The following is a 12105-nucleotide window of genomic DNA, read 5'->3' on the forward strand; positions in this document are numbered from 1 at the left end:
CAACTTCAATATTTCTTTCAACTTCTTCCGAAGCATCAGATACCAGTCACAGTCAGAGATAGAACCACTCATAAGGCAGTTCCTATGTGAAGCAATATTAGGCCACGTCTACATTAAAAAGGTAAGTCAGACCAGTTATATCACTCAGGGGTGTGAGAAATGTATACATTGATCAACATAGTTATGTTGACCTAAGTCCCAGTGTAGACAGCACTAAGTTGACAGAGAATTCTTCCGTTGACCTAGCTAGCGCCTCTTGGGGAGGCAGATTAACTACAGCAACAGGAGAACCCTTCTCGACACCGTAGTGAGTGTTGATGTGCTGCTGTAGCAGTTGAAGTGTAGACATAGCCTCAGTGTTTAATCCTCTTTTTCCCTTTGCAAAGTTTAGGAAGACTAGGGTCTCATGTCCTCCCATTTTATCTGAGGGAGGTTTGGGGTGGTGGTGATGTATGTGAAATTTTAGAAGCACAAGCTTCCTGTTTCTAGTTAGGACCTTTAATTCGTAACAAGTAGTGAGTATGCCGAAGGCCTGAGTAAGGGTTGGCATTCTGCTTTTGGGAGGGTGGGGGATGAGTCGATGCCTCTTTGCCTTAGATCCACAGTGTGAGCTCTCTCTGCAAGACCTTTCTAGCCTGCTCTCCAGCTGACTGGAGAGAGGAAGGACATCTGAACAAACATCAATCATGTAATCTGTTAGTATCCAACAGCTATGTTACCCTTGTTACACTGGGAGCAAAAATTCAACAAAATGCATTTCTAGTCTGTGGAATCCAATGCTACAGGAGAAGCCAAGAACTTAATAGGATTAAAAAAAAGTGAATTAAACATTTATATGGATACTGCGAACATCCACATTACACAAGATAGGATACGAAGTTTATAAGAAATATAAAGCCTCGTGCTTCAGGACACAAAGTTGGTCACTATAACTGCCAAGGGTTAGAAAGAAATTTCTCCACTATTATTATTATTATCCATTATAGTTACTTGCATCTCCCTCTGAATCATATGGTACGGACTACTGTCAGAGACAGGATATCAGACTAGACCGGGGTGGGCAAACTTTTTGCCCTGAGGGCCACATCGGGGTTCCAAAACTGTATGGAGGGCCGGGTAGGGAAGGCTGTGCTTCCCCAAACAGCCTGGCCCCCGCCCCCTATCTGCCCCCTCCCACTTTCCACCCCCGACTTCCCCTCTCAGAGCCCCCGACCCATCCAACCCCCCCTTCTCCTTGTTCCCTGACTGCCCGACCCCTATCCACACCCCTGTCCCCTGACAGGGCCCCCAGAACTCCCACGCCAATCCAACTGCCCCCTGTTCCCTGTCCCCTGACTGCCCCCCGGGACTCCCTGCCCCTTATCCAACCCCCCCGCTCTCCGTCCCCTTACCATGCCGCTTAGAGCACCAGGACCAGCAGCCGTGCTGTCCGGCCGGAGCCAACCATGCCACCGCGCTGCCTCGCAGCCCTGCTGCCCAGACCACTGGCAGCACAGCGAGCTGAGGAAGCAGGGGTGGGGGGACAGCAGGGGAGGGGCCAGGGGCTAGTCTCCCCAGCTGGAAGCTCAAGGGCCGGGCAAGACGGTCCTGCAGGCTGGAAGTGGTCCGCGGGCTGTAGTTTGCCTACCTCTGGACTAGACAGATCATTGGCCTGATCTGGTATGCTGATTCCTATAAGGGAGGGGGAAGCTCCTGACAAAAGGAGCTTAGAAATAGGCACCTCTACATGGCTATTTGTGAGCAAGAAAGAACACAGAGAGTTATAATTGCATTTCTTCATGTGATAAGAATAAACAAACATTCATAAAGTGCTGAACTTACCCATGTAGGTAGGAGTCCCACACGTAGACTGAAACATGCTTTCGCTACCACCTGCTTTCTGTACAGCTAAACCAAAATCAGTCACCTACAGGAAACAACACAGTAGTGAAACTATCCATACTGACATGAAGCTGAAGTTCTTCTGTCCAGCTGAGAGTTCATTGTTTGTAGCAAAACTGCTCTAGTCAGAAATAATGGAGTTTGACTGGACCTCTCAAATCATCCCACTCAATCTCCTACCTCAAGCAGGAAGGACTCTACCCCATTCCTTTCATACATGTCTGTTACTTTGTATCAAACACTGCTAATGTCTGTTCCATAACTACCTTGCTAGGCAACCTGTTCCACTGTCTAAGCCTAAGATATTTAAAAGGTTTTTCCTGATATTCAAGATAACTTAGACCCAGAGGTCATCAAAAAGGAATACACCAAGGACAATGGACAAATTCCTGTTAATCATTTTGCTTTCCTTGTTGATAGGGCAGGCTGGGAGGCTAACCTAAAATCTACTACAGATAGTAGAGGCAATAATCAGATATAGTCCATGGTGCGGGTAAGCAGGGAGAGGGCCAGAAGTCAGAAAGGAAAGTCAAGTAAACAAAACCAAAACTTCTGGAAAATCAGAGAGCTGTTTATTAAGAGCCACACAGAGTTTGGACTGCTGCAGAAAACAACTCCTTACTCTAGCAGTGACTAGAGCATGCTCCCATGTGGGCCCACTCCTCGCAATGATTGCATGTTCCTTGCAAAGCAGTAGGAAAGTTGAAAGGGAAGAGGCAGCAGCAGGGGAGAGGGGCTGTTGAAAGCACACTTCAGCTGCCTGAACCAGAGAAAAGAGGGTGAAGACTCTTCTGCAGCTCTTCGGAAACAGTTGCTTGGCTAGTCAGCAGCTTGGGTCCACTGCACTCTGCTTTGCTTAACGCATTCTGCACTGTACTCAATGTGTTTGCGCTTGCTTATTAAGTCACTGGTGGCTCCCTTAACCTCACAGGCTGGCTCTTTAACAAAAAAGGGCAGGGGGTAGAAAAATAACAATTATTACAGGCAGTTCTGTGGGCAATGTTCTGTTGGTCTGATCCAGACCTCAGAGTGGGATCCCAGCATCTCCGTTGAACCAAGAAAAGAAGACAGAAGCTGGGAAAATTGGTCTGGAAAACCCCCAAACACCTTTTTATTTAGTTAGTTAGTTAGTTATTGTTTAAAAACCAAATTAGAGATTTATTATATATGAAACTGGTGAGTGTGAGTAGGTTAAAAAAAGAGAAGCTATTAACCAGACTTTAGAAAGTCTTTCTAATATAAAGTGAACTAACACAGAGACTCTTCACTATTGTTTATTTTAGGGAGTAGCTGCATTATATTTTGTGGTTCCGAAGTACACCTGAGGTTACATTTATATCTGCTAACCGCTTTGGACTCTCATGAAAATGAGAGGTTTATCTCATGAGATGTTTGCAGTGAGCAACATTTTAATTTAAAAAAGCATTTCCTTTTATTTCTTTAAACTTAGCTGTTTGCTCTTTTTCATTCAGAGTGTTTAATACTGGGAATCATTTTCCCAACTTCACATTAAATATTGAAAGGGTAACATTGTATTTTGTCCCTTTGCCTCCTTACACACAATATTTCCACGCTATACAAATGACATAAATGGGGGACAAACCCTCTGCAATTGTTTGCTGTGGGGAGAGCGTGCAAGAAGTCCCTTCTGTCACAGCACAGCCATAATGTGACATCCCTGAGAACAGGGAAGGTTGCCTTTGAGTACTGGGGCCATGCTGCATACCCCAGAAAAGGTGTGCTGGGCTATGCGAGGCTCTTGTCACCTCTGCACATCAGGATGCGACAGCACAGCAAAGAAGGCACACTACAGCTTTTTTTAAAAAAAAATTGTTATAAAAAGTGCAGCAATTTCTGTTTTTCGTATATCATCTCTAGCACCCTTGTGGGCATCCATCTAATACAGTAAAATCACAAATGGAAAATTTGTTACTTGATTTCTTTTCTGTGAGTGACCTCTCTCCCAGTCAGAGAGATGTGGACTGTGCATCTTTTCCTGGAAATAGTGGGGGCAGTTCAGATTTGTCCAGTGGACTTTGGGAACTGGCCACATCCTTCATCCCTGAGATAAGTGTGATGATTTGAGGATCTGTCTGTACCACTTCTGAATTGTTGATAATTTTATGAAATTATATCATGAAATTACTGTGTCATGGAAAGCCTACACGGATGTGGATCCATCAGGAATTAGCAGGCTGCGTCATGTCTCTCCCAGGCCAAAGACAATGGGGAGTGATCAGCACTCAACTATCATCTATTCAAAGTAAAACATCTTGGGCTAATGGCTTTATTGTACCTGAGAGAAGACACTTCCTCCATTTGTCTGAAGGGAGGGGGCTTTGAGAGCAGTGGAAAAAACAGAAGGCAGAACAAAAGAAGCAGGTAACCCCAGAAGTTGTCTATAAAGAGACTCGTAAAGAAGGGGAAGTGGGAGCGTCATCTTGCACCCGAGTAAGATAAGGGAGGCTGTTGCAAGGCCAGGGTAGGCAATGGGGTGAAAGACCCTGTCTGCCAAAACACAGATGATCCCCAAGGGAAGGGTAAGCTAGTGAGGGACATTGTGTTTATAGTGTTTTATTGTTCTGTGTGATCTGTACTCTCCTGTGCTTACCATGATTAAATATAAAGAGCATAAAGTTGACGGACTAAACAGAGTGTGTGTGTGTGTGTGGTATCACAACTACGGTGTGACCCTGAGAGTTAAACTGTAAACCAGAAGCTTCGCACCTGTTGGATGGAGTTCTGAGCGAGGGGCATGTTTAAGTATTGGGTCGCCTGAAGGGTCAGTGCTCTGCCCAGAGAGGCTAGGCAGGTGGAGAATGTGTTCCAACACTCCAAAGGAAGGATGCCAGATACAAGGTCTGCACCCTGAGAGCATGCGTAAGGACCCCTAGATCGGGGCATCCATTCAGGCTCCAAAAAACTCTAGAACACCTCTGGGAATCCAGAGCATAAAAGCTTGGATGCCCCTCACAGCAGTGGGTGGCACTTGCTAGGATCTGTGAAAACAAGCACTTCCAAGGTGTACTGAAATGTTTAATTTCTACTAGTTAATAGATGTAAAACTCCTGACAGTAACACCCCTATACAACTGTGATAGTTATACACAGGGACCCCAGGAGAGGCCATCACAAAAATAACCCAGTGGGATAGGTCAGTATCAGAAAGGAAATCATCTGGTAAATTGTTTTCCATTCTGGATCCTCACCTCTCCTAAAGGGAGACATTTGGGATACAGAGAAGAGTAGGGAAAATTACAGGGAGAAGAAGATATGTAGGACAGAAAGAAGGTTCCTTCTTCCCTAAAATTAGCAGTATTTATCTACTACAGGATCACCACCTGGGGCAACTTTCTGCCCAAGAGAATTAAAAGTGAAGCTCAAAGTGTTTTCTAAAGGATGAACAAGCTAGTATCTGGATTGTGAAGGAAGGATCTTACATTACATGGGCTTCATGTGGATAAGCCCACCAACTGAGGGACTGCATCACTCTGGATGGTATCTTTCCTTTCCTTTGCATCTCTTGTAGACAAAGATTCTAGGCCTCTAAAATTAATCTCTGAAGCCCTCTCGTTAATTCATATCCATATAGGAATCTCCATGCAAGACTGTAGAAGATGCCTTGGTGACTCTTGGCTCTGAATCACCTTAAACATTAGTGCTTGAATGTTGCTGAATCGCATAAGGAAGACTGGCTCTCCTTGTGTTTCTCTCAACCCCCAGATTGGCAATCTTCCAAGAGGGGGATTAGAGAATTCTTCATATTACAAACTTGTTTATCCGTAGCATGGAGAGACACTAAGTAGTTCCTTCTCGTGAGGTGCCTGGTGCTGACATTCTGTCAAGTACGCCATCAATAGATATGTTCCTAGACTCCTCAGTGGATAGTATCACTGTCAGTTCTTTCATAGACACTCTCAGGGATGCAGACAGAATGAAAGGTAATGTTTTGTATTGGTATTGGTGACTGCCAATGAGAAGGCCTGATGGTAATATGGAGACAAGTGCCTGCCAGTTCCACCAATATCAGTAGAACCCTTCAAGAGTCTGCTGCAATCCTGGAAGTTAAATTCTCCATCCTGAATTTCAACTTTTTCCATCAACTTGTTCAGCCTTTTGAGAATTTAGACAGACCAAACTCTTCCTGATCTTTTTCTTACTATATGGCGTAGACTCCTGTGCACCTTGTGTCTTGAGGGACAGATTCATCTATCCCTAGTCCTAAAAGCTATTAAATGCCTTCAGAATGATTTGATGTTTTTCCTTTTTTCTCCAAGGTGTGTAAGAGCCCATATCTTCACAGCATACTGCCCTATCTCCAGTGTTCCTATGTCTGAAGTTGCCAGGAGAAGGAATATCCTGCCCTCTAGTGCTATTTCTGGATGGATGCAAGTCCAGCTGCAGTTTGGAATGGAAGGAGGGATTGGTCCTGTTCCCGGGTCTGGCCTTTCTCCTGGTGTCCCTGGCCCAAGTTTTACCCTGGGAAGAACTTCGTGGTGGACAGGAATTGAAGGGAGTTTCTACCCTTATACTCAGGACTCCCTCTAAATCCAGGGGTGTGTGGGACTCTGCCTTGTGCAGGCATATGCCATACACTGAACAGAACCTCTTCCTTCACCAAGAAGCATCTGTCTCCTGGCTGCTGCAGTAGGCCTCCACACTCCTTCCGTATCTGTTACTGATCCGTCTAGTGTCAAAGGAATAGTGAAGGTTCAAGCAGACACCATTCCTCAGAGCTCGAGAGAGGGAAGTGAAGATCCCAGCATCCATATCCCAAGTCTTGAAAGCCCAGTGATGGGTAGAGGCAGAGTACAGATCACAGCAATTCTCCCACTTCAGGCAGTGGGCTGAAGGAAGCATGTAAAAATCTCAGGAGAGCAGCAGGAACAGGAACAACAGCATGAGGGTCCCACAAAAAGATGATAGAGGTTGACAGCAGCTGTAACTGATTTTGTTGGGTGAGGGGCAATTAATTACTTTTGTGAGGGAAGAGGCAGCAATGGCAATAATTGATTTTGAAGGGGATGAGAAAGAGAGAAGGAAAAGGGAGAGGAAGATTGTGATTGAGAGGACAACGGGAAAATGAGGAGCAAGGTTTTCTATAAGCCATGTACTTGCATATACATAATTCCTGCAAAACAGGGGAGCTGTTCTCCCCAGGTCTCTCCCCTACCCTGCAACCACTTCTACTGCCACTAACTATGAAAGGATCTCCACAGCTCAATCTCTCACTTTCTCTGTTGGTCTTCAGATTGTTCCATCAGGCCTATTCTACCATGAGGAGGACAAGGTAAACAGAGGGAAAGATCTCTATAGATAGTCCCATTAAAGAATGGAGCCTAGAAAAACCTTAGTGCCCTGGACAAGGGAGTGAGTGAGAGAGAGAGAGAGAGGAGGAAAAGAAAGATCTTGCTTGCTGCAATTCTAAACTGAGGTATAAAAGCAAGACTATGACTGGATAATCCAGGAGGGCTGAATCACTGCTCTATTTGCACTGCTGGAGACAGAGAATTGGGCGTAAGAACAGAATGGGTGTTCTGACTCATGACAAGTCTGAAGTGCCTCTGTTATTTGCAGGAACAGAGGTGCAGCCCACATGTCCCACACTGAGGGAGAGATCAAGATCCAGAATTTTATGTTTCTCAGAATGAAAATAAGTTATGCAAAGTGGACACCAAGGTACATGTAGGCTGGATTTTGTACCATGGAATTTTCCAGAGCATTTTATAAAAGCATCAGTATTACACAATGTATGAGATATGATATAGATAAATCAGTATGTTCTATATTGTGTTTATATTTATATGGATAAGCAGTATGTATAGATACATACAACTATCTACTGGAGCAGATCAGCAATCCAACACTTCAATTCTACGAGGTTGTAATAACACACAGCAGCTGCTATTAAAATGGGGAACAACTAGTATATGATATAACATATGATTTATTAGTCTTCAAGGACCAATTATTACAATTAAAATCTATAGATATAAGTACATGGTACATTAATTGTGTTTAGTTAGTAAATATTTAGTAATATCTAATAAAGCCTAGAATGGTATATAATTTATATTTAAATCAAGGGCTTAGTCTAGATGTGCTTTTTTCTAAATTACTAACACATTTACATTAAATAGGCAATACACATAATTGAAAAATTATAGCTTAGAATTCCTGCTAACTTACTGTTACTAAGAGTTTGGAACTATCCTAAGGTAAATCTAGATTAATAAGGTATGCTTTCTTTAAGGTTTGTTTCAACTGACCTAAAAGTATACCACCGATATCTGACCCCCCCAAAAAAGTATCTTTCAGCAGTGGCACTTAGCTTCCAAAATGATTCATTTTAATAATATCTGCATTAGGCTGGGCAGGTTTCTTAGTGTTCTTAAAACACAATATAGTGGCTCTATTCAAAAGCTACTGGGGGGCTGACTTAGATACCTGGGTATCTAAACCATTGCTCAAAGCAAAGAGTTGCTACAATTTCTAGTCTTACCTTTATATTTAATTTCATTTCGTTTTCTTCATCAGTTTCACTGCTTTTAACTAAAATGTTTTCCAGTTTTAGATCTCTATGAACAATATCTGTCAAGGAAGAGAACAATAAATAAAAATGTATTTATCATTTGTAGTCAAAATATTCTGACAAATGTTTTTATCTTGTGGAAATTACTCATTCAAATGAGTTTCAGTTTCAACGCATTTAGGTTTCCATTACTGAAAACTTAAAAGGAAGGAGTATTTGCCCTTTGATCCAAGGAGTCTTATATGAAGATTCCAAATCTGGATCAAATTTGGATCCAACTTCCTGATGATCTGTAATAAGAAAAACAGTTTGCATTGCTCTGTGTTATACAGTAGCAGACCTGTGAACATCTTATAGAAAAGAGTAGTGGATGATAGATTTACAAAATGTGCATATATTTTCATAAATCTAGTCTCGTCTCATATCCAACAGACCAAAGGGGATGGGACTGTAGATTTCTTTATTCCCCTTTCTCTGCCCACCAAAAATAGAGAAAAAAGAATGAGGAGTACTTGTGGCACCTTAGAGACTAACAAATTTATTTGGGCTCTTTGGGCTTTAGCCCACGAAATCTTATGCCCAAATAAATTTATTAGTCTCTAAGGTGCCACAAGTACTCCTCGTTCTTTTTGCTGATAGAGACTAACACAGCTACCACTCTGAAACCAAAAATAGAGAGAAGACCAAAGAAGGGGCCATTCCACAGACAAGGAATCATATGTCTGGGTGGGAGAAAAAGAGGAGCTGCTAATTCCTCCAACTAATTCCAAAATATAGAGATGAATAAATTTTTTTGTGTTATTCAAATACAAATCTTCATACTCCTACAATATAGGGAAAAATAACTGGATACACTGAACTCTAGTTTTCTGGCTGAATTGGTTAACTCTGTCATGGACTGTGCAGGATTTTAATGCCTCTCTGGGGTGAATTAAAATGCTGATGTTGACTGCATCCCACCAAGTGGAGGACAGACAATTAAGGAATATCTAGAGCACTCCATGCCTGCTTCTTTCTCTCTGCTGTAATAGACTATTTACTTGGCTGCTGAAATAAGTTAATGCTGTAATGCAAAGTGGTTGAGACTTAAGAAGAAGAAATTCATGTTATTGTCAGATGGACGATGCCGGAACAAAGAAGCAAAAGGAAATGTTAACAGTTTAAATAATGGGGGGAAGCGCTAATGTAGGATGCTTCACTCCTAGGCCACAGGAACACCAGTACTCTAGGAAATAAATAATATATATAAACAGAGATCACTGTTACTCTTAAACAAAAAACTGACATTCAGAGCCAATTAATAAATGCGAGAAATGAACATCCTTGCCTTTTTTGTGAAGATATGCTATTGCTGATGCAAGGCTTTGAATTATGTGCCTTGTCTCGTTCTCTGTAAAGCATCCTTTCCTGTGAAGAATTTCTTTAAGTTCGCCATCCTCGCACAGCTCCATCACAAGGAACATCCGCTAACATTAATAAAGAACCAAAATAGTGATTTTCTTTTATATGTAAGATTGAATATTTTGAGTATTAAAACAAACTCTCAACTTTCAAGAACATGTACAACAAAAATAAAATACAATATGGATTTTAAAGACTGTTCTAAGAGTTCATTCAGCATATTGTCAACTTCTTAAAAAAGAGAATCCTATAGAAGCATCACTAAACCTAAAGACACAACATGATCTTCTTTAATGACTACGAATAAAGCTGTAAATACATATCACATGAGCACCCTTGACTAATTAAATAAAAGATAAAATATATTCTTAAAGCTCATCAAAAGTGATCTGTGCCACTATAATGGACATCATACAGTGCCATCATTACAGTGTCCTTGAGCTTTGTGCTGTCCAACACAGCAACAACCAACCCCCTTTCACAAACTGTGAAGTAAGTGACTAAAAAAATGACACTAATTCACTCTCAAAAAAGCTTCCATCAGACCTTCCATCAAGCTCTGGTCTTCCAGCTATTTCTCAGAAAATGGGACAAATCAAAACGGAAAGCTAGCTTCCGGCTGGATGTTTTCTGCCACACTGCAACCAGTGGACTGCCCCCTCACACAGTGCTACAACAAACATGACGAGACAAAAAATAAACTTCACTATGACAGTACCAGACTATAAACTAGCTAATCCTGAAAGAAAAGAAAAAATTGGGTTGTGAATTTACAAAAGGAAAAAAATGTAAAAACCGAGGCCAAATCTATGCTAGCTAAACAGAAGAGTTATCTGCTCCCGTTAGAGACAGGCACATAAGTAAGTAGGGCCAGCAAGCTAATTCCTTTAAACAGGAAATGACAACACATGGACTTTGATTATCTTTTGAACTGCTGGCAGAAGGATTTATATTTACTGCCTAGAACAGCCTAGAAAAAAATTAGGAAAAATTAAAATGCACATTTCTCCACAATTTTCTAGTCATCAGTGGTGAGGAGAAATGTCCTATAAGAGAGGAGAGTGTACAAGAAGGCAAGAGGAATTACCTCAGAATGCAGAAAAGAAAGCTTCTATTGATCTCTGCACCTTTCATTAAGTATTAATAGCATTCCGAGTATTGCAATTAATGAACCCTTACCTTAGGGGTCTCAAACACCTCTTCTAAATGTATTATATGCTCATGGTTCACTCTTTTTAAGATGCTCACCTCCCGTTCAAGTAGCTTCACAGCAGAGCTTCCAGCCTTAATTTTAGATGGAAAATGTATTTTACAGAGCATGACAATATTCATGATATGACCATATATATTCCACAATGGCAATTTCTGTTAAAGAAATCTACAGAATGTGTTAAACAAATGAACATGTCTTACATTTAGAAAAAGAGTTACAAAATAAATCCTATTGTACTTTGGGGTTGCTACCATTATATTTTAGCTTTTTCAACTAATAATGTCTTACATTTATATGCAGTCTTTCCATCAGAAACCATTCTGAAGCATTTCATAAAATTGTGTTCACATTTACACACGTGCATACATGTGAGAGAGAAAATAGTAATTACTTTCCCTAAGATGGAAAAAATGTGAGAACACATATATGTGTGAGAGACACAAAAAGGAATTATTTCACCTAACGTGGAAAGAACATGACCACTGTTTAACACACACAGCAACGCTACACAAACATTCAAGACAGAAAATGAAGAAGAATATCAGGGGAATGCAGATAAACAAAACGTAATTACTCAAGTTGGAAGCTGGCCGGCTCACAGGAGCTAAAATCTCTAATCCTGTAAACATTTGCAAGGGGATCTCAAATGAACATAAATGATTTTTGTCTTGTTCATTAGAAAGTAACAGACAGAAAAGCACCTCTTAACACCACACTGGGCTTTGGCTTAGTATCGACATGAATGGAAGAGTAGAACCTACTCATCTTGGAGGTCTCCCATCCAAATATGATCAGACCCAAGCTTACTATTCTTGTCATATGATAAGACGTGATTATAAGAACCGTATTTTCGTAACTTGTTTGCAGTAACTTAATTAAGGAGAATTAATCATTGTCAGTTTAGCAATTTGATAATGGTAAAACTATGAGCAGTAATACAACAATACCTCTAAATCTGGATCAGCTAGTAGCCTGTCACACACCAAAATAACTGGGGCTGCTAATATTAAAGTTTTAACAGTATTTCACCTTTTCAAGGTCTGTCATTCAGCCGTAAAAAAAAGTTGGTTGCTGGCTGA

The 12105-nt window shown here is 41.3% G+C and overlaps 1 protein-coding gene across 2 annotated transcripts in view; it reads right to left on the bottom strand.

Moving 5' to 3' along the window:
* Positions 1-12105, bottom strand: part of STK33 (serine/threonine kinase 33) — a 54607-nt gene that overhangs the window by 22764 nt on the left and 19738 nt on the right. Inside the window, exons 5-8 of one of the 2 annotated variants that reach the window (XM_029911498.1) lie at positions 11062-11097; positions 9740-9878; positions 8383-8471; positions 1822-1906 (exon numbers count right to left, since the gene is read on the bottom strand). In XM_029911498.1, the coding sequence (XP_029767358.1) occupies positions 1822-1906; positions 8383-8471; positions 9740-9878; positions 11062-11097 (349 nt within the window). Of the gene's footprint in view, positions 1-1821; positions 1907-8382; positions 8472-9739; positions 9879-10992; positions 11098-12105 lie in introns of both variants that reach the window. The other variant, XM_029911497.1, reaches the window with a different exon arrangement.

This window comes from Terrapene carolina, unplaced genomic scaffold (assembly GCF_002925995.2).
Source record: "Terrapene carolina triunguis isolate 2854851 unplaced genomic scaffold, T_m_triunguis-2.0 Scaffold96, whole genome shotgun sequence".
NCBI classification, from domain to species: Eukaryota; Metazoa; Chordata; order Testudines; family Emydidae; genus Terrapene; species Terrapene triunguis.